The sequence below is a fragment of the Lutra lutra genome, chromosome 6 (assembly GCF_902655055.1).
Source record: "Lutra lutra chromosome 6, mLutLut1.2, whole genome shotgun sequence".
Lineage (NCBI taxonomy): Eukaryota > Metazoa > Chordata > Mammalia > Carnivora > Mustelidae > Lutra > Lutra lutra.
Genome location: NC_062283.1, coordinates 66,773,854 through 66,797,830, shown reverse-complemented (window position 1 = coordinate 66,797,830; position 23,977 = coordinate 66,773,854). Strand labels below are relative to the sequence as shown.

General features: G+C 36.9%; 1 protein-coding gene across 5 annotated transcripts in view; it reads left to right on the top strand.

Annotated features, from left to right (window-relative positions):
• The window catches only part of DNAH8 (dynein axonemal heavy chain 8), a 352,138-nt gene that overhangs the window by 29,618 nt on the left and 298,543 nt on the right, over positions 1-23,977 (top strand). For all 5 annotated transcript variants that reach the window (XM_047734783.1, XM_047734782.1, XM_047734781.1 and 2 more), the window contains 4 exons: positions 6,688-6,877; positions 7,770-7,933; positions 16,377-16,553; positions 17,563-17,676. In XM_047734783.1, coding sequence (XP_047590739.1) covers positions 6,688-6,877; positions 7,770-7,933; positions 16,377-16,553; positions 17,563-17,676 — 645 coding nt within the window. The remainder of the gene's footprint in view (positions 1-6,687; positions 6,878-7,769; positions 7,934-16,376; positions 16,554-17,562; positions 17,677-23,977) is intronic.

Genomic DNA, 23,977 nt, shown 5'->3' with positions numbered 1-23,977 from the left:
TTGGCTCTTTTTTTCATGATTTCTAACTCTGTTAAACTTCTCATTTTGTTCATGTATTGTTTTTTGATTTCATTGAATTATCTTTGTGTGTTTTCTTGTACTCATCGATCTCCCTTAAAATAGCCATGTTGAATTCTTTTTCAGGTAAATTGCAAATTTCCACATCTTTGGGGTTAGTTACTAGAAAATTAATTATGATCCTTTGGTGATATAATTTCCTTTATTTTTCATGTTCCTTAAAGTTTTGAACTGCTGTCTTTGCATCTGAGGTAATAGTTAACTCTGCCAGTTTTATTGTCTTTAGTAGAGAAATACCTTCCCTAAGGTGATCCTAAGGCTCCCTTAGACCTTCTATGGATAAACTTGCTCTACAATTTTTCTCCTTTTTGTGGCTGAATTCTTGAGTTTGTATGCCTTCTCTCAATCCTGCAATGTACCAAGCTGACAGCCTCCCTTTCATTTCCCCAAAGGTGATGTGAAAGCTCAAGTTTGTGATCTCCCCCTGGCCAACAGATTTGGGCTGGCTTTCTTCATGTACTCACTAGCCATCTGTCAAAGCTTGTTCTTCCTGTTGCCATCAGGAGCATGCACAAGGAGCCAGCCTCAGGGCAGGGGGGCATGTGTGGCTGAGGCATGCTTAGAGGTGGGGGTGCCCAGGGCCAGTTGGGGGAATCCATGAGTCAGATATTCCCAGTGGCCATGCTCTGTCAGGGTGGGCTTTTTGATGAACTCTGTGATGCAGGTTGTCTGCTCCCTTTAATGTCTTCCAAGACTCTTTTCTGCTACTCTCTCTGCTTCTTTCTGCCCCCTGCTCCCAGCCATGCAGCTCATAATTCAGTACTTTGGATAGGTGGGAGAGAAATGAACCTCTTTGGAAGCTCACTTACATACTCTTACTTTCCCCTGCAAGAGAAATTGAAGGCTGAGAAGATCTCTCTTGGTCCTAAACTATGCTGCCTTGGGGGAGGGGTAATACACATAAAGTCAAATTGCTCCTCTTACCTTATCCAGTGCACCCAAACTCATATTTTTTTTGCTCCAACTGTGTGCTAGAACTTCTTTTCTGGAAATCTGGACTTCCACAAAGGCTCTCCTGTATGTGAGTGATTAAGAGTGCTTTCTAGGGCCCCCTAGACAATGTCTGAGAGGGGCTGAAGTTGGTACATGGTCACTGCAGTTTCCACACCAGGACTGAAGTCTATATGCCTGTTCCCTGATGCATGGTGGGTGAGACTCCTCCTGAGTTCCTTGGAAGATGGTGCTGGATGCCAAAGCTCTCAAAATGCCACTTTTGTCCATGGATAAAAACCAAATTCCTGGTTCTTGTTAAGAGACAAAAATAAGGGCATTCTATTCTGCCATGTATTGACATCACCAGCCTATAAACATTGAACATACCGCCATAGTCATACTTTCACTTTACTTTCTCTCCTTTCTACACATAGGACTGAATTGAGTCCCAAGATAAATAATGTATTCATGTATTCAAAGAAACTGAGAAATTACTATAATAGAGCTCAGTGATATTTATCCCTTAGATACTGCTTTTAAAATTCATGAAAATTCCATTTCTTCTAGATGGTGTGCAAATAATTTCCATCTTTCCATTGACTGGGAGTGAATTTAATGCAGTTCACAGAATTTTGAGTATAAGTTACTTTATTTAGCCTCTTCTTTACTTAATATTTTAACTCTTTGACAGTTTCAGAAAGAAGAGAGAATTGACCTAGACATTGCTTACTTAGTCCCAGAAAGGCAGCTTGTTGGATTGGGAAAAACAGCAGTTTTATTCAGATAGACCCAAATTTGCCTCCTATCCTCACCATTGATGAGTGGAGTGTTCCTTGACAGGTTGCTTTTCTTTTCTGTGACTTAGGCTTTTACATTTTTGTTTTTTAAGGTTGTTTTTCATTTTTTATTTAGAATAATTTTAGATTAACAGAAAGTTAGAAGATAATACAGAGACATCCTATATGCCCTTCCCAGATTCCCCTAGTGTTGGTTTTTACATTCTTAAATTGGGAATGGTCATACCCACCTTAAAGCATTTTGGTGAGACTAAATGATAATATCAGCAAGTTCTTATGTTGCCTAACATAGTAGTCCCTCAACAAATACTAGTTCTCTATTATTTTAAAGAGTCTTAATAAGTAAAAGTCTTCCTTTTTACAACAGGAAAGGTAACTGAAATCCAACCTAATTTTTCTCCTTTTCTTTTTATGCCAAAAGATTGCTTTAAGAGAGGTTGTTTAGCTTGGTTTTAGATTCTAGCCTGGGAGTTATTTCCCTCTAACTCCTTGTAGATATTTTGTTCTGGTATCTCTGGAGGCTGATGAAACTTATTCTGTAAGTGTATTTCATAAGTGATCTGTCTTTTCTTCGTTTTTGTCTTTTGTCTTTGAAACTGTTTTACCATGATGTCTGCAAACGTGTGGATTTGTTTCCTCAGTGTATCTTCCATTTCATGAATTCTCCCTTCAGCTTGTCTGTGACAACCCGTTCTTTTTTTATTATTTAGTTTTTATTTTGTCACAGTTGCATGCAGTTTTTAAAAAAGGAAGAAATTATGGAAGTCTTGTTATAAGAACTGACTTCTATCTCACTCTCTAGAAACAAACTTTAACTCTCAGCATATTCTTTCATTTGCCTCCATATATCCAAGTAATAGGCTCTAACTGCTCCTTTGCCAGGTTAGACATTATCTATTGACTCTTCCCTATGGAAGATGAGGGTTTAACTCTTTTTTTTTATCCTCTTCTCTTCCTGCCATGTTCTATCCCTTCATTCTTCCAATGTAGTTATATTCTATTTTGCTCAGCTAGGTGTTTGTTTATATCATTATAACTGTATAAATACAATCACCGTTGAACATACAGTATACCATTGAGCCTCAGCATGGTCCCCAAGACTCTTCCATGGAATCTACAAGGTCAGAATGTATTTTTATTATAATACTAAGAGATTTGTCCTTTTTACTGTGCTGACATTTTCCTAATGGTGCAGATGCAATCGTGAGAAAGACTGGGACACCTTAGCACAAATCAAATCAATAGCATCAAACTGGACTAGTAGCTGTTGTATTCTTCTGTGAGTTAAATGCACTCACAGTTGAAAGAAATTTTTCGTGGCTTTGGGCAATTTTTTAAAAAAATTAATTTAATTTAATTTTTTCAGTGTTCCAAGATTCTTGTTTATGCACCACACCCATTACTCCTGCAATATATGCCCTCCTTAATACCCACCACCAGGCTCACCCATACCCCCACCCCCATCCCCTCTTTCTCAGAATCCACAGTCTCTCATGGTTTGTCTCCCACTCCCGATTCCCCCAATTCACTTTTCCCTTCCTTCTCCTGATGTCCTCCATGTTATCCTTATGCTCCACAAGTAAGTGAAACTATATAATTGACTCTCTCTGCTTGACTTATTTCACTCAGCATAATCTCTTCCAGTCCTGTCCATGTTGATACAAAAGTTGGGTATTCATCCTTTCTGATGGAGGCGTAATATTCCATTGTATATATGAACCATATCTTCTTTATCCATTCGTCTGTTGAAGGGCATCTTGGCTCTTTCCACAGTTTGGCGATTGTGGCCATTGCTGCTATGAACATTGGGGTACATACAGCCCTTCTTTTCACTGCATCTGAATCTTTGGGGTAAATACCCAGTAGTGCAATTGCAGGGTCATAAGGTAGCTCTATTTTTAATTTTTTAAGGAATCTCCACACTGTTTCCAAAGTGGCCGCACCAACTTGCATTCTCACCAACAGTGTAAGAGGGTTTCCCTTTCTCCACATCCTCTCCAACACTTGTTTTTTCTTGTATTGTTAATTTTGGATATTCTAACTGGTGTAAAGTGGTATCGCAATGTGTTTTTTTTTTTCCCCCAAAGATTTTATTTATTTATTTGGGAGAGAGAGAAAGAGAGAACATGAGATGGGAGAAGGTCAGAGAGAGAAGCAGACTCCCTACAGAGCTGGGAGCCTGATATGGGGCTTGATCCCGGGACTCTGGGATCATGACCTAAGCTGAAGGCAGTTGCTTAACCAACTGTGCCATCCAGGCACCCTCTCATTTTTTTTTTTTTTAATTTTATTTCTTTTCAGCGTAACAGTATTCATTGTTTTTGTACCACACCCGGTGCTCCATGCAATACGTGCCCTCCCTAATACCCACCACCTTGTTCCCCCAACCTCCCCCCCCACCCCTTCAAGACCCTCAGGTTGATTCAGTGTTGTTTTGATTTGAATTTCCCTGATGGCTAGTGATGGTGAACATTTTTTCATGTGTCTGATAGCTATTTGTGTGTCTTCTTTGGACATGTCTTCTTTGTTCTTGTCTTCTACCCATTTTTGATGTGATTATCTGTTTTATGGGTGTTGAGTTTGAGGAGTTCTTTATAGATATTGGATATCCGTCATCTGTCTGTAGTGTCACTTGTGAATATCTTTTCCCATTCTGTGGGTTGCCTCTTTGTTTTGTTGACTGTTTCCTTTGCTGTGCAGAAGCCTTTTATCTTGATAAAGCCCCAAAAGTTCATTTTCTCTTTTGTTTCCTTTGCCTTTGGAGACATGTCTTGAAATAAATTATTGTGGCTGATGTTGAAGAGATTACTGCCTATGCTCTCCTAGATTACTGCCTATGTTCTCCTCTAGGATTTTGATAGATTCCTACCTCATGTTGAGGTCTTTTATCCATTTCAAGTTTATCTTTGTGTATGGTGTAAGAGAATGGTTGAGTTTCATTCTTCTACACATAGCTGTCCAATTTTCCCAGCACGATTTATTGAAGAGACTGTCTTTTTTCCACCATATATTTTTTCCTGCTTTATTGAAGATTATTTGACCACAGAATTGGGGGTCCATATCTGGACTTTCCACTCTGTCCCACTGGTCTATGTGTCTGTTTTTGTTCCAGTATCATGCTGTCTTGGTGACCACAGCTTTGTAGTAAAGCTTGAAATCAGGCAACATGATGCCCGAGCTTTGTTTTTCTTTTTCAACATTTCCTTAGCGATTTGGAATCTTTTTTGCTTCCATTCAAATTTTATAATTGTTTGTTCCAGCACTTTGAAAAATGCCAGTGGAATTTTGATTGGGATGGCATTGAAAGTGTAGATTGCTCTGAGCAGTATAGACATTTTAAAAATGTTTATTCTTCCAATCCATGAGCATGGAATGCTTTCCATCTTTCTGTGTCTTTTTCAATTTCTTTCATTAATGTTCTGTAGTTCCTTGAGTACAGATCCTTTACCTCTTTGGTTAGGTTTATTCCAAGGTATCTTATGGTTCTTGGTGCTATAGTAAATGGAATCGATTCTCTAATTTCCCTTTCTATATTTTCATTGTTAATGTGTAAGAAAGCAACTGATTTCTGTCCACTGATTTTATATCCTGTCACATTACTGAATTGCTGTATGAGTTCTAGTAGTTTGGGGGTGGAGTCTTTTGGGTTTTCCATGTAAAGTATCATGTCATCTGTGAAGAGAGAGAGTTTGACTTATTTCTTGCCAATTTGAATACCTTTTATTTCTTTTGTTGTCTATTGCTGTTGCTAGGACTTCTAGTACTATGTTGAATAACAGTGGTGGGAGTGGTCATCCGTGTAGTGTTCCTGATCTCAAAGGGAAGGCTGTCAGCTTTTCCCCATTGAGAATGATATTTGCCGTGGGTTTTTCATAAATAGATTTTATGAAGTTGAGCAATGTTCCCTCTATCTCTATACTTTGAAAAGTTTTAATCAGAAACAGATGCTGTATTTTGTCAAATGCTCTTTTTGCATCAATTGAGTGGACCATGTGGTTCTTCTCTCTTCTCTTATTGATTTGTTCTATCACATTGATTGACTTGCAAATGTTGAACCACCCTTGCATCCCAGGGATAAATCCCACCTGGTCGTGGTGGATAATCTTTTTAATATACTATTGGATCCTCTTAGCTAGGATCTTGTTGAGAATCTTGGCATCCATATTCATCAGGGATATTGGTCTGAAATTCTTCTTTTTGATGGGGTCTTTGCCTGGCTTGGGGATCAGGTAATTCTGGCTTCATAGAAAGAGTCTGGAAGTTTTCCTTCTGTTTCTATTTTTTGAAACAGCTTCAGGAGAATAGGTATTAGTTCTTCTTTGAATGTTTTATAGAATTCCTCAGGGAATCCGTCAGGTCCTGGGCAAGTTTCTTTAATCTTAATTTCTTGGCTTGGGATTTCCATGTCACTTAAATTGTATGAATTTAGATGTCATACTCATAGATGCTGGATTTCTGATTTCTGTGCCTTTGATTTCTTGAGCTGATCATTTTTTCCACTTAAAATGCTGGGATAGTATCATTGCTCTTTCCCTATCCTGCTGGAGTTTTTCTATTCCCATTTCTACTAAGCAATTTCTGCAAAAAGCTCAGCTTCATTTCCTTCACATCGTATAGGCTCCAGGCCATGTCTCCTTCCCTAGGTAGAAACTAAAGCACTGAAGAAAGTGTCGCCTTGATCAACCTATATGTGAATGGTTAGAATGGGGGCAGAATATAAACTTGTGGATTTTAGAACTCTCATTTTCATGACCACTTATGTTTTCCTATTAGTATATAAAAGTATTATCTATGCATGTTGTAGTGTGAAATAGGTTATGATTTTCAGTTCTTTAATGGGATTAGCATATAAAATCACTTTTGAACACTACCCTTTCAGGAAGTGCTATTTACTGTACTGGATGCATCAAAAGGAATCCTAAATGGGATTAAGAATATGCTGTCAAGTGTATTTCTACCAGCTATCCTTGCAACAAATAATTGGGGTGCTCTAAACCAGTCCAAGCAAGGAGAATCTGAAAAACACATTTTCACTGAAACCATCAGCAGATACCTTTCATTTTTAGACGGTAAGTATAAAATTTAGTGCTTAGTAAATTGCTAAAAATGAGCAAATTAACTATAAGATATGTTATTTTTAAAAGATTTTATTTATTTATTTGAGAGGGAGAGAGCACATGCAAGCTCATGAGCAGGGGGAGGGGCAAGGGAAGAAGTAGACTCCCTGCTGAGCAAGCAGCTGGATATGGGCCTCAATCTCAGGACTCTGGGATTATGACCTGAGCCAAAAGCAGGTAGTTAACCAACTGAGCCACCCACGCACTCCTGTAAGATATGTTATTAAAGGTAATCATTAGAGGAAAAACATTCCATCTTAAAAGAAATTGTTAATCAAAGTAATTATGAGACCTAGAGGTAAGAAATCAGATCCCTAGATCCTCTCATTTCCAGGGATCTTTGCAGGAGTACGATATGTTTTTTTTCTTCCATTGTAGTGGGAGGATTCTATTCTTATATTATTAATTAAAAATTTCACCACATTTTAAAATACTGCTTCAATATTAGCTCTTTTAAAAATGTATAATTTTGGGGCGCCTGGGTGGCTCAGTGGGTTGGGCCGCTGCCTTCGGCTCAGGTCATGATCTCAGAGTCCTGGGATCGAGCCCCGCATCGGGATCTCTGCTGAGCGGGGAGCCTGCTTCCTCCTCTCTCTCTGCCTGCCTCTCTGCCTGCTTGTGATCTCTCTCTGTCAAATAAATAAATAAAATCTTTAAAAAAAAGTATAATTTTATTATTTTATGTTATTAAAATAATATTATTAAAATTATCACGTCACAATCTAATGATCAATTTGTATTATATTTTCATAAGGTATTCGATCTTTAACATTTGAGTAATTATAGCTGGAAACCACACATTGACATTAAAAACCTCTTCTCAAAATTGTTTCTTCCCTCTTAGGTGCTAGAGTAAGTATCGAGGGAACAGTTATGTTAAAGAAGGTAGACAATATCGATTTTTCCAAACTGTACACATTTGAAGAAGTGACAGCTGCAGCTAGCAATTCAGAAACTGTTCGTCAGCTAGAGGAGGTGCTGATGACATGGTATAAACAGATTGAACAGGTGAGCTAACTCAAGTAATTACACTAGATATGAGTTGTAGTCCTCATCTGTGTCCTAGCCATTGCATTTTTGTCCCTAAAAGTAAAGGGAAGAGGAGTCCTGCAGCTTCTGTTATGAAACTTAGCCTATTCTTGACTCTAGTGCAAAATCATTGTTCTCTATCAATTTTATTTTATTTTATTCTTTTTAAAAGATTTTATTTATTTATTTGCCAGAGAGAGACACAGTGAGAGAGGGAAGACAAGCAGGGGGAGTGGGAGAGGGAAAAGCAGACTTCCCACTGAGCAGGGAGCCAGATGCAGGGCTTGATCCCAGGACCTGAGATCATGACCTGAGCTGAAGGTGGACGCTTAACGACTGAGACACCAAGGTGTTCCTGAAAATCAATTTTAAATATTTTTCACTTTTAAGGAGGGAACCATAACAATATGGGTTGAGAGTGGAGAAATGAGTAATTAGGAATAGTTGGTGTTCATTTCCAATAGTTTGTATATTGCTTATACTCTTCATAAGCAAAAGAAAGAAGATACAAGGAAGTGACTGTAATCACAGTGCTAGACACTAAATAAGTAGCTCTTGATCAGTGGAATTATCTCTGTTGACCAAGAGGTTCAAACTAGGCTCATTCATGTCAGTACTGCAACTCCCTGGTCAAATAAATTTTTCTCTGGCAGTAGGAAAAGCAACAATAGGAATGGGGCATATGTCAACATTCTGAGAGGTACAAACCTACACTATACATACAACCCCAAATCAGCTACTATGTAATTGCTCTAAACTGAAAGAGGACACTATGAACCAACTCACAGATCTTATTCATGAACACAGGACAGTGGAAGTAAAGAAGAAAATCTTCAGTTAAGTGAAGACTAAGAAAATCTTGACCAAGCCTGAGTTAGAGCATTTTCAATTTTACCTCTCTTAGAGCTATGTTAGAAAGAAGGAGGTACAGTTGGAATGGAAACATTGGAGGACTTTGGAAACTCCCAACTGGGGTATGGCGTGCTGGCCACAGAATTTCTTCCAAGTGTCACTAGGAAATTGAAGTGGGTAATTGGACACCACAGGATTTCTGTACTCACCTACTATATCACTGGAGGAAGGGGGAATTGTAACCCATTGTGGGAATTAGGGTCTGACCTACACAATGGCTGAGGAGATCCTCTCCAACTATTATGATCAATCAATACAGATTTTCTTTCATAGAAATGAGCAAGCAAAAGAAAAAACTTGAGATTTAGCAACTTGAAATAAGAAAACCAAGTTGGGCAATTGCAACAGATAGCTCCAATTAAGCAGAATCAATGCAGGAAATGGAAAAGATCTTTAATCTGAAATAAAAATCTGAACTGTGACATCTAAAATAAACCTTGGCCAATAAAACAAACAAACAAACAAACAAACCAATAAAATAAACCTAATCCTTGTTCTTGACCTCTTGTCATACACAAAAATTAATCAAGATGGATTATAGACATACGTATGAAAGCTTAAACTTAAAAAACAGATACATGCAACAACATGGATGAATTTCAAAGATCCTTTGAGTGAACGAATGTAACCTTAAATAAGTAAGGTGAAAAATAAAACAAAACTTGTAAAGGAACCAGAGGACAACACAGGATTATATTAATATGTTCTTAAGATGCAAAACCCAGAAACCACAAAGGAAAAAAACTGACATACTTGACTATATGAAAAAATTTAAGAACTTCCATATGGCAAAAATTATCATGGGAAAAACTAAGAAATAAATGATATTCTGGGGGAAAATATTATCAGCATATATAACAAAGAGTTAGTATCCACAATATATAAAGAACTTCTATAAATCATTAAGAAATGAGCAATATAGAAAAAAAAATAGGCCAAGGATATAAACAACATCATTCAAGGAAAATATATGGAGATATTTGACCTAGGGGGAAAAAACAGAGTTGGGAGTATCATGATAACTTCAAATATTTGATGGGATTTAATGTCATTGAAAGTCTCAATGTATGGCCCTAAATGGCAGAAGTAAGACCAGAATGTGATGGCTATAGGGAGAGAGATTTTTAATTTTAGAAATCAGGGTAACTTTCTCAAAGAATCCTCTCCACACAAAAAAATTAGAATGTGGGACGCCTGGGTGGCTCAGTGGGTTAAGGCCTCTGCCTTCGGCTCGGGTCGTGATCTCAGGTTCCTGGGATCGAGCCCCATGTCGGGTTCTCTGCTCAGTGGGGAGCCTGCTTCCTCCTCTCTCTCTGTGCCTGCCTCTCTGCTTACTTATGATCTGTCTCTGTCAAATAAATAAATAAAATCTTAAAAAAAAAATTAGAATGTGCTGCATTCCTGAAAGTATCTACTTTGAGGCTGATAATTATCTATAAATAATGTTGTAACAAGAATTAAACATCAAAAGAGTTGTTTGATTTAGTTAATTCTTTTTTAAAGTTTTTTTAATTTATTTATTTGACAGAGAGAGACACAGTGAGAGAAGGAAAACAAGCAGGGGGAGTGGGAGAGGGAAAAGTAGACTTCCCACTGAGCAGGGAGCCAGATGCAGGGCTTGCCCCCAGGACCCTGGGATCGTGACCTGAGCTGAAGGCAGAGGCTTTAACCCATTGAGCCACTCAGGCACTCCTGATTTAGTTAATTTTAAAAGTCCATTTTCATTCTTTAATTCAGTGATTCAAGCTATATAGACTTTCAGCCATTTAAGAAAACTTGAAACTTATCTTTAGTATCCTCTATTTAAGGAGATGGGGAAGATTGTGATAATATCAGGAAAGAGTTCCATATACCATGGTTAAAATTAAAAGCAAATAATTATTTCATGAATTAAAGAAAGCACCTTCATAGGCCTGAAAAATCAGCTATGTATTTTACCTCTTTGTATTCTTAAAACGTTACAGCACAATTTAAATTATGTCGAGTTATGGGACTCCTGGGTGACTCTGTCGGTTAAGGGTCCAACTCTTGATCTAAGTTCAGATCTTGATCTCAGGGTTGTGAATTCAAGCCCCGTTTTGGGTTCCATGTTGGGGGTGGAAGCTACTTAAAAATAAATAAATAAATAAATAAATAAACAAACAAACAAATAAATAAATAAATAAAGTAACATAATAAACATAAAAGGTACAGAAAATAACATAACAATGACTCCTGAAACAAAGACTCTTGAGATTAAGCAGATACTGTTTGCCACATTTGCTTCTGATCTGTTTTATTTTCACAAAAGCCTCCAACCCATCCCTTTTCCTTCCTTCTGTATTACCACTGTCCTGATGTTTTTGTCTTCTTTCATTCCCCTGAAAGTTTCACACTTTTTTTTTTTTAAAGATTTTATTTATTTATTTGACAGAGAGAGATCACAAGCAGGCAGAGAGGCAGTCAGAGAGAGAGGAGGAAGCAGGTTCCCTGCTGAGCAGAGAGCCCGATGCGGGGCTCGATCCCAGGACCCTGAGATCATAACCTGAGCCGAAGGCAGTGGCTTAACCCACTGAGCCACCCAGGCGCCCCAAAAGTTTCACACTTTTATTGTGTTTGCATACTTACAAGCTTTAAATTATATATAAAAATAAATTATGTATATATATAAAAATACAGAATATATATTTGTGATTAAAATCTTTACACAAATGGTATAACACCATTAAATATAATTTTACAGTTTTTTAAAAAATATTTTTATTTATTTATTTGACAGACAGAGATTACAAGTAGGCAGAGGAGACAGAGAGAGAGGAGGAAGCAGGCTCCCCATCGAGCAGAGAGCCCAATGTGGGGCTCAATCCCAGGACCCTGGGACTATGACCTGAGCTGAAGGCAGAGGCTTTAACCCACTGAGCCACCCAGGCACCCTTTACAGTTTATTTTTTTCTCATTTAGTATTCTCTTTCATCTATGTTGGTTCAAGTAAATTAAATTGTTCACTTAATTACTGCCTGATATTCCTCTATAAAGAAGTCAGTTTGCTATATAAATTTTCACACATTAAGGACACATTTAAATCATGTCTAATATCCTCTGTTTAAGGAGGTAAAGAGGTTTATTCATCCATTCCCTCAGAAGGACAGTTGTTTCTATCTTTTCCTTCTTCTTCTTCTTTTTTGCTATTACAAACAATAATAATACATATTCAATGAATACTTTTTTTTTTAAGATTTATTTATTTATTTGCCAAAGAGAGAGAGAGAGAGCGAGCGAGCACAGGCAGGCAGAGTGGCAGCAGAGGCAGAGGGAGAAGCAGGTTCCCGCTGAGCAAGGAGCCCGATGCGGAACTCGATCCCAGGATCATGATCATGACCTGAGCAGAAGGCAGCCGCTTAACCAACTGAGCCATCCAGGCGTCCCTCAATGAATACTTCTGTTCAGATCTCCTTTGCACATATTCCAGAATTTCTCAGTGGAATTGCTGAGAGAAGTAGTATATAAATCTTTACTGGATATTACAAAGCCCTTCAAGTAGTGGTTATATTAACTTATTTTTACAGAGCATATGAGAGTTCCTGTTTCTTCAGATCTTTTGTTACACTTGCGATTGTTAGACTTTTAATCTTTGCCAGGATGTTGGGTGTGAAAGGATATCTTATTTTGCATTCCTCTGTCTTCTGTTGAGGGTTGAGCACATTAAATGACTATATAGGTTTCCTCTTTGTTGAGTTCCTTGTTCACATCCTTTGTTGAGTTCCTTTAGTTCAGATTGCTTGATGAAATGTTGGAGTTTAAATAATATTTTCTAGATGTTAATCCTTTGTTGGTCCACAATGTGTCCTACATTTGGTATGGTGTCTTTAGTCATGTGAAAGTTTTACATTTTAATGTACATTTATTAGTTACACATTGTAATTTAGCTTCAACTTAGTTACCTCCAGTGTCTAGGAACTTTGTGCTTTTTTGTATTTTATTTAAGCAACCTTTGTTTAGGGGCGCCTTGGTGGCTCAGTGGGTTAAAGCCTCTGCCTTTGGCTCAGGTCATGATCCCAGGGTCCTGGGATCGAGCCCCACATCGGGCTCTCTGCTCTGCAGGGAGCCTGATTCCTCCCCTCTCTCTCTCTGCCTGCCTCTCTGCCTACTTGTGATCTCTCTCTCTCTCTGTGTCAAATAAATAAAATCTTAAAAAAAAAAAAGAAACCTTTGCTTAGTATTATGAAGATATTCTCTTAAGTTATTTATTTATTTTAAATAGTGAAACCTACAGAAATGAATACAATAAAAGAAATGAATTATTGTAAAGTGAGCGTTCATGTAACTTTTTGCAAAAGTTAAGAAGCAGCATTACCAACACCTTAAAATCCCCATGCAGCCCTCTTCCCAGTTTCAACTCCCTTTTCTTCCCCCTAGTGGTAACCGTTTCCCTGACAATTATGGTATTCAGTTGCATGCTTTTACTTTATAATTTTACCCTCATCTTGTATATTTTCTTTAAAAGCTTTGCCATGCTGTTTATAACGTTTAGGTTTTTAATATATCTGGAATTATTTGTGTGTGTGTATGTGTGTGTGTATGTAAGGCAACAAATTAATTTTGTTTTTTTTTTTCCATATAGTTAGCCAGTTGTCCCAAAACTGAGCTGTTTAATTAACAGCTTATTGTTTCCTTTTTAAAAATGTATTTATTTATTTAAATTAAATTAATTAACATTTAGTGTACTATTAGTTTCAGAGGTAGAGTTCAGTGATTAATCAGTCTTATATAGTACCCAATGGTCATCATATCATTTGCTCTCCTTAATGTCCATCACTCGGTTATCCCATCCTTATTCCCCCTCCCCTCCAGCTACCTTCAATTTGTTTCCTGTGATTAAGAGTCTCTTGGGGTGCTTAGGTGGCTCAATCAGTTATGTGTCTGCCTTCAGCTCAGGTTGTGATCTCAGGGTTCTGGGATTGAGCCCCACATCAGGTTCCTTGTTCAGTGGGGAGCCTGCTTCTCCCACTGTCTCTGCCTCTCTCTCTTTCTGTCAAATGAATAAATCTTTTTTTTAAAAAAAGAGTCTCTTCCAGCAATTGCACTACTGGGTATTTACCCTAAAGATACAAATGTAGTGATCTGAAGGGGCACGTGCACCCCAATGTTTATAGCAGCAATGTCCACTAAAGCCAAACTATGGAAAGAGCCTAGATGTCCATCAACAGATGAATGGATAAAGAAGATGTAGTATATATACACAATGGAATATTATGCAGCCATCAAAACCCCCAAAATCTTGCCATTTGCAATGACACAGATGGAACTCAAGGGTATTATATTAAGCGAAATAAGTCAATCAGAGAAAGATAATTATCATATGCACTCACTAATATGAGGAATTTGAGAAACAAGACAGAGGATCATAGGGGAAGGGAGGGAAAAATGAAACAAGAGGAAACCAGAGAGGGAGACAAACCATAAGAGACTCTTAATCTCAGAAAACAAACTGAGGGTTGCTGGAGAGGAGGGGGGTGGAAGGGATGGGGTGGCAGGTGATGGACATTGGGGAGGGTATGTGCTATTGTGAGCACTGTGAATTGTGTAAGACTGATGATTCACAAACCTGTACCCCTGAAACAAATAATACACTATATGTTAATAAAACATAAAAAAAGAAGAGTCTCCACATATGAGTGAAATCATATGTTAATTGTTTCTGATTGACTTATTTTGTTTAGCATAATACCCTTGAGTTCCTTCTATGTTGTTGCAAGTGGCAAGATTTCTTTTTTTTTTTTTTTTAATTTATTTGACAGACAGATCACAAGTAGGCAGAGAGGCAGGCAGAGAGAGACAGGAGGAGGAGGCAGGCTCCCTGTTGAGCAGAGAGTCCGATGCGGGACTCGATCCCAGGACCCTGAGATCACGACCTAAGCCGAAGGCAGAGGCTTTAACCACTGAGCCACCCAGGCGCCCCTAGATTTCTTCTTTTTTTGATTGGCTTCATAGTATTTCATTGTGTATGTATATGTATATGTATATGTATATATCATATCTTCTTTATCCATTCATCTGTCAATGGGCATCTGGGCTCTTTCCATAGTTTTAGTCCATTTTTTCCTAACACATTTTAAAAAAGATTTTATTTATTTATTTGAGAGAGAGAGAAAGTGAGAGAGAGCATGAGAGGAGAGAAGGTCAGAGGGAGAAGCAGACTTCCCATGAACTGGGAGGCTGATGTGGGACTCGATCCTGGGACTCCAGGACCATGACCTGAGCTGAAGGCAGTTGCTTAACCAACTGAGCCACCCAGGCACCCTTCCTAACACATTTTTAATAACACTTCTGTAATATATCAAATTTCAAAATCCACTGTCTGTCCCACTGGTGTACTTATTTGGGTTTTACACTCATATAATATTGCTTTCATTTCTGTAGTTTTTTACTAACTCAATATTTGGCATGGCAAGTCACTTTCTGTATTTTTCTTCAAAATTACATTGATTATTTCTGGTTAATTGTTTTTCCAAATTAATTTTAAGACTAGTTTGTCAAGTATCACAAAAAACGCTATTGAGATTTTGATTGTATTTTGTTGAATATATACATTAATTTAAAGAAAATTGTCATCTTTATATGGTTGAATTTTTTCATCCATGAACATGGTATCTCTCTACTTATTTGGGTTTTCTTTTGTATGTTGAAAGTACGTTTTCTAATTTTATTCATATTGCACATCCTTTGCTAATCTCTAGATATCTTATCATTGTTGTTATTTATTATAACAAATGCTCTTTTTTTAGAAATTACATTTTTGGATTGCTAGATGGCTTCTAGAGAAATGCTACTGATATTTATGTATACATGTATACATGCAGTAATCTTACTGAATTATTCACTTTTACTAAGTGTGAAAGTTTATCTTTAGATATTTTTGAATTTTAAAAATGTAACCAACCATATCATCTTTGATTATGTCATTTTCGTCTTTTCATTTCCAATTCTTATGCCTTTTGTTAACTCTACTTATCTTGTTTGGAGACCTTCATTAACAGGTTGAATAGAAGTGGGCGGTATTAGTGGCAAACTTGTCTTGCTTGGTTTTAAAGTGATATTTTATAAAATTTCATCTTTAAGTATGAGTTTGCTGTAGATTTTTGGTAGATAACTATTTGTCATGTTAAATTCCCTTTTGGGCATCTGGATGGTTCAATGATTAAGTGTCTGCCTTCAGATAAGGTCATGACCCCAGGGTCCTGGGATAAAGCCTGCATCAGGCTCCCTGTTCAGTGGGAAGTCTGCTTCTCCCTCTCCCACTCCCCCTGCTTGTATTCTATCTCTCTCTCTCTCTCTCTCTGTCAAATAAATAAAATCTTAAAAAAAAGAGAAAAAGAAGGAAATTACCTTTTGTTCTCAGTTAAGAGTTTTTAATATTATTCAGCGCTGAAAGTTGTTTTTTTATAAGCTCTCTTTGAAAAGATGCAAATAATAAGGATTTACCAAAGGAGAAAGTAACATTTCTATAATCTGTGAATTCTTTTGATTGCAGGTACTTATTGAGAGTGAGCAAATGAGAAAAGAAGCTGATGACTCAGGTCCACTCACTGAACTGGAACACTGGAAGCGCATGTCAGCCAAATTCAACTACATCATTGAACAGATTAAAGGGCCAACATGTAAGGCTGTTATAAATGTGCTTAATGTTGCACACTCCAAACTGTTGAAGGTAAAATGTCTTTTATTTTAAAATTTGTTATGTTTCCGAACAACCAACTGGAAAATTACCCTTCTTGAACTGCTTCTTCACATCATGTACTGGAACCATATACTTACAAGTGTTAAATTTTGAATAAGGCTTTCTTATATTCTACAATTATTTCCCAAAGTAAAAAAAGAAGTATAGAAATATTTAGTTCTCAATATTTTCACACCAATTTTGACAATACTCCTGTAGGGTGATTGCCATTTAATTTGTTTTTAAAACCATGAATCAATAGAGGCTCAGGGAGGTAAAGAATTATATAGAAAGTAAAAAACAAAAATAATGTGGTCCGTATACATCTCCTGTCCACCATTCCACAGTTTGGTTTGATTCTTTCTGGGTCATTTTCTTTTGCTATATTCTTCCTTAAAAAAAATCTTTATCTACATCTGTATCTATGTATCTATATCTTTCCATCTGTATATATATCCTATTCTCAAAGACCCAAAGTAATGTAATGTCACAAATAAGTAACCTAGAAAAATCACTCCAGATAGAAGCAAGGCCAGTTTAAGCCTACAAACAGGATGTTAATTTCAAACAGAATGAGCCTTCAGTTCTACTAAGTCATTTAGGGTATTTATAATAACCTTGTCTTTTTTTTTAAAGGTTTTTATTTTTATTTATTTATTTTTAAAGATTTTATTTATTTATTTGATAGAGATCACAAGTAGGCAGAGAGGCAGGCAGAGAGTGAGAGATGGAAGCAGGCTCCCTGCTGAGCAGAGAGCCCGATGTGGGGCTTCATCCCAGGACCCTGGGATCATGACCTGAACCAAAGGCAGAGGCTTTAACCCACTGAGCCACCCAAGTGCCCCATAATAACCTTAAGTCTTAAATAATATAAGAAAAAATACATCATTCACATTTTAGTATCAACTACTTTAGGGAAGATAGCTTGAATTTCTTGATTAAAATTATGTACAGTGATATATTTGGATATTTCATGATATTCTTACATATTTTTTCTTAGAATTGGCGTGATTTGGATGCAAGAATAACAGATACAGCAAATGAATCAAAAGATAATGTCAGATACTTGTACACTCTAGAAAAAGTATGTCAGCCTCTCTATAACTATGACCTCGTAAGTATGCTTTTTAAAGTGTAGTTTGAGGGGCACCTGGGTGGCTCAGTGGGTTAAGCCTCTGCCTTCGGCTCAGGTCATGATCCCAGGGTTCTGGGATCGAGCCCTGCATTGGGCTCTCTGCTCAGCGGGGAGCCTGCTTCCCCCTCTTTCTCTGTCTGCCTCTCTGCCTACTTGTGATCTCTGTCTGTCAAATAAATAAAAAAATTAAAAAAAAAATAAAGTGTAGTTTGAACAATAACTCATTTTAAAGTAACTTTATAATGTGTACTGGGAAATGCATACTGCAGACAAGTTAAAGTGTAGTTTGAAAAATAACTCATTTTAACGTAACTTTTTAATATATGTGTACTGGGAAATGCATACTGCAGACAAGTTATTTCAAAGATATACTTTCTATTATATAAATATGATGAATTAAAAACTCATTTAAACCTACATTTAAATATTTGATATTATCATACGTATAATCTCATTTGTGAGTTAAACTAATTAATTACTGCATCGAAGCATAACAAATTACCCCAGAACTGACTGACTTAAAGAAATAAGCATTTCCTACGTCACAGTTCCTGTAGGTCAAGAATCCGGGCATAGCATAGCTTGAGTGCCTCTGCTTCATGGTCTGTCATGAAGTTGTGGACAAAATTGTTAGCTAGCAATCTGGTCTCAGTGTAGTGGAGGCTGACAGCTAGAGAGTCCACTTCTAAGCTCACTCATGTGATTGTTGGAAGGCTCCAGTTACACAGCGCATGAGACTTTCAGTAGGGTAACTTCTTTCCCCTAGGGTGAATGATCCAGGATTGAGCAAGAGAGAGTACCCAACCAGCATTACCCTGATATCAAAGCACTTCAAGAAAAGAAAATCTATTATAGGTCAACATCTTTGATGAATATAGATGCAAAAATTTTCAACAAATACAAGCAAACCAAATTCAACAGCACATTAAAAGGATCATACACCTGACCAAATTTGAATTATTCCTGGGATGCAAAGATGGGTCAACATATGCAAATAAACACATATGACATGAAGGGTTAATAGAATAAAAGAAAAAAATCATATGATCATTTCAATCGATGCAGAAAAAGCAATTGACAAAATGTAACAACCACTCATAACAAAAACTCTCAAAAACTTGAGTACAGAAGGAATGTACATCAACTTAATAAAAGCCCTATATGAGAAGCCCACAGCTAACATCATACTCAACAGTAAAACTGAAAGCTTTTTCTCTAAGATCAGGAACAAGACAAGAGTGCCCCCTCTTGCCAATTTTATTCAACATAGTACTGGAGGTCATAGCTAGAGCAGTCAAAAATAAAAAAGAAATAAAAGGCATTCAAATTGGAAAGGAAGAAGTAAAATTATTTCTGTTTGTAGATGATATGATACTGTATATGGAAAACCCTGAAAAATCCACCAGAAACTTTTAAAACTAATAAACAAATTCAGTAAAGTTGCAGGATACAAAATTACATACAGAAATTAGCTGTATTTCTATGCATTAACAACAAACATCTGGGAATTCCCCATGTGGCCCAGTTGGTTAAATGTCTGCCTCCTGATCAGGTCATGATCCCAGGGTTCTGGGATCAAGTCCCACTTCTCTCTCTGCCTGCTGCTCCCCCGGCTTCTGCTCTCTCTCTCTCTCTCTCATTCTCTGAAAAATAAATAAATTATTTAAAAGAGTATTTAAAAAACCCCAAAACATCTGAAAAGAATTAAGGAAAACAATCTCATTTACAATATCATCAATAAAATAAAATACTCAGTAATAAATTTATTCAAGGAAATGAAAGAGCTATACCCTGAAAGCCATAACACTTTGATGAAAGAAAATGAAGACAAAAATAAATGGAAAGGTATCCCATGTTCATGGATTGGAAGAATGAATATTTTTACAATTTCCATACTACACAAAGCCATCTATAAATTCAAGACAACCCCTATCAAAATTCCAATGGCATTTTTTTCAATAAAGGAACAAAGTCCTAAAATGTGTATGGAACCACAAAAGACCCCCACAAACAAAAACAATCTTGAGAAAGGAGAACAAACCTAGAGACATTGCACTTCCTGATTTCAAGCTATACTGCAAAACTGTAGTAACCAACACAGTATGGTACTGGCATAAAAATGGACACCTAGACCAACTGGACAGAAACAAGAGCCTAGAAATAAATCCTTTCATATACGGCTAAAAAAATTTGACAGGAGCCAAGAATACTCAGTGAGGGAAGAATAGTCTCTTCAATTAATGGTATTGGGAAAACTGGATAATCACATGCATAAGAATGAAATTAGATCCCTATCTTACATTGCTTACAAAAGTTAACGAGGGATGGATTAAAAATTTAAATGTAAGACCTAAAACAATAAAACTCTTGGAAGAAAAAACAGGGTGATATCTCTGTGACTTTGGTTTTTGGAATGATTTTTTGGATATGACACCAAACATACAAGCAACAGAAGCAAAAATAAGTGTGACTACATCAAATTAAAAAGCTTCTGCACAGCAAAAGAAATAATCAACAAAATGGAAAGGCAACCTTGAATGGGAGGAAATACTTGCAAACGATATGTTAGATAAGGAGTTAATGTTCAAAATAGGTAAGAATTTGTTCAACTCAATAAAAAAGAACAAACAATGCAATAAAAAATGGGCAGAGGAGATATGAGGAAGTGGAGAGGCAACGTGGGGGGGTTGGGGGTTAGGAAAAGAATAAATGAAATAAGAAGGGATCGGGAGGGAGACAAACCATAAGAGACTCTTAATCTCACAAAACAAACTGAGGGTTGCCGGGGGAGGGGCGTAGGGAGAGGGTGGTGGGGTTATGGACACTGGGGAGGGTATGTGCTATGGTGAGTGCTGTGAAATGTGTAAACCTGGTGTTTCACAGACCTGTACCCCTGGGGCTAATAATACATTATATGTTTATAAAAAAATTAAAAAATTGTTAAAAAAACAAACAAATAAAAATGGGCGGAGGAACTGGACAGATGTTTTCTCAAAGGAGTCATCCAAATCAATGAATACATGAATGCATGAAAAGATGCTCAACATCACTAATCAGGGAAGTGCAAATCAAAATCACGTGTGATACCACCTCACACTTATTAGAATGGCTATCATCAAAAAGACTAGCTAAGAAGTGCTGAGAAGGGTGTGGAGAAAATGGAACCCTTGTGCACTAATAGTGGGAATGTAAATTGATGCAGCCACAATGGAAAACAGAATGGAGGTTCCTCAAAATATTAAAAATAGCATTATCCTATGATCCACTACCAGGTATCTAGACAGAGTAAATGAAATTTACTTTGAAATTAGAATTGAATTAATTCTATTTTAAATTAAATGAAATTAGAATCTTGAAAAGATACCTGCACTCCCATGTTCTTCACAGCATTGCCCATTTAATCAAGATATGAAAAAAACCTCTATCTATCACTGGTTAAGTGAATAAAGACTCTCTCTCTATATATACATATGGATAGCTAGAAGGATAATGGAATATTATTCAGCTACAAGAAATCCTGCCTTTTATAATGGGTTTGGACCCTGAGCACATTATGTTAACTGAAATAAGTCAGAGAAAGACAAATAGTATATGATATCACATGTGGAATCTTAAAAAAGTCAAACTCATGGAAACAGTAGAACATTAGTTGCCAGGGCTGGGAGTGGGGGAAATGGGCAGATGTTGGTCAGTGGGTTCAGAATTCCAGTTATAAATCAGTAGGTTTTGGGAATCAATGTACAGCATGGTACCTTTCATCCTTTCTTTAGATAGAGAAGGGAAGTCAGGGAAACCAGTATTTGTTAAGAACTTAGGGTGGTGTTTCCCAGTTTTGACTGGGTGTTGCCTCTTTTGTGAATCACATGTAGGTAGGAGAGTTGTCCAGACAGTTCTATTTTTAAAGGTGTCCACCGTCTTGGGGACTCCTGACCTTTTGTTGTAGGCATTGTACCACATACTTTCTATATATTTTTACTCTGTATGCACAACAATCCTCATTCTAAAGATTAGGAAACAAAATTGGAGCATTTCTACGGCTGTAAGTCATGAGACTGAATTTGAATCTTGCACTGTTTGGCATTATGTGTTGTATTCGTTTCTACTTCTCCATGCTGCTTCTTCAAGGCATTCTCTAAGTTAAAATGCATTCAAAATAATTTATATTAGTATCTCATACACATATTCGGCTTTTTCCATTCTAATTTTTGAAATAGTCAAAGCCTCTACACATACGGCTGTTGACTATATGGTTTGGTTGACCAGACTTCTGGGGGGCAGGAAAAATGCTGGTGTCATCCTAGAGGCAGGAAAAGAGGAAGAGTCTGTGTTCCATATCATTTAGATTTGGCTGAGAGGGTTGTGTTTAGGGCTGGTTCATACCCCTCCCATGAGGGCCTTGGAGTTTAACATGGGTGGGGAGGGAAAGATGTCGGGCTGAGAGTTTTGAGCAGGTGCAGCTCTTAGAGCCATGCAGGAATCCATCCTCCATGAGAGAGAATAGGAAGACTTCCAAGAGCAGTCTTTAACTGATTCCATAAAGGCATGATGGGCTTTATTTACAACTTATTTACATCCCTAGTACTAGCAACTCAACTTCTGTTGGGGACCTTTTAAAATCTGTTTTTCATAAGAACATTTTATATCACTTTTTAGGTGTTTTTGTGCATATGACCATGAGTTAAGCAAACCAGACGGTATGGTGATAGAGAAACATGGCCATTACTTAGCTCACTCAGTAGCATAGTGACTTGATTTCCCAGCTTTACAGCATGTGCAGTTAAAATTTGTGTCTAAGAAAAACCAGAATTTTCACATGTCATATGTATACAGGGTTATTCACAAGAGCTGAAGATGCACATCTTAAATACACATATATCTAAAGCCTATTCTAGGACTACCTGCAAGTAGGTCTTGAGTGAAAAATAATAGATGAGGCACATGTACTAAAATATTAACTGTTGTCAAGTGTAGTGATGGGTATAAATGATCATTATACTGTTCTCTGTACTTTTCTATATATTTAAAGCTTTTCATTATAAAAGTAAACTTAGAAGAAAGGTACAATGCTTTTTATTGTTATCAAGAACTCTACATTTTTAGGTATACTACTTTCAAGTTCTTTGTTCAAGAGACTTGTTTAAATTTATATAAGTTTCAAATCTTTTAGTTTTGGTGTTCTTTTCATCTTAGTAATTTAAAACTTTTTACTCAATCGCTCTAGTGTGGCTATACCTTATTATTATTATTATCATTATTATATTATTTTGTTGTTATTAAACTTTTTACATTAGCTCATGCAGGAATGTTTCAAACATTATCTTTGAAATTAAAGAAGTTCTAATAGTATTGTCCTATAATTGCATCTCCCTCATATACTCACTATTTTTGAGGTTTCAAAAATTCTATTTATCCTCATTTTCTTTTTCTCATTAAAAGCAAACAGCAAATGCTGTTTGTAACTCACATTTGAGCAGGAAAAGTGCAGAGGACTCATACTTCCATTTCTTGTGGATAAATCTTATGAATTTTGTGTTTAATATTTCATTTTATTAACTTAGTGTTACAATTTCTGCTATTGGCATCCCTATCATCATGTATTTTACATACAAAGTGTCTGAACACTGTATAGATAGGTAAGAACTGTGTGCTCAAGGAGCTTCTATTATAAATGATGTTTAAAATTTAGATGGAGGGCATTTTCCTGATGGAGCCATTTGATGCCATCTCTGAGCCTTCTTCATTGGAATTATGGGTACTTTGTAGACTTGCCTTATTGAGAGTGGAAGGGTCCCCTCCTAGGCTTATTTTTGTTACACTCTTCTTGAGATACAGATAACACATATAATATGAATTCTGACATACAAGGTTTCCTGCAAAGTAATGATATTAATTTCATAAACCACATACCATTGAGCTAATTATATCATAGTTACAACTTATACCTAGGACACACAGTACACTAATTAGTAATTGTTATTTCTAGGGTGCCTGGGTGGCTGAGTCGATTAAGCATCTAACTTCAGCTCAGGTCATGATCTCTGGGTTCTGGGATTAAGCCCTGCATTGGGCTCCCCACTGAGGGGGAAGCCTGCTTCTCCCTCTTCCTCTGCCTGCTGCTCCCCCTGTTTGTGCTGTCAAATAAATAAATCTTTAAAAAAAGTTGTTATTTCTGGTTTTATTTATTTTATCACCATTAAAACATCTTTCATATATTTTATACTGTCCTAGCAATTAAGAGACAACCTCCTTGTGGGAATGCCATTGACCTTACCTGTTCTTC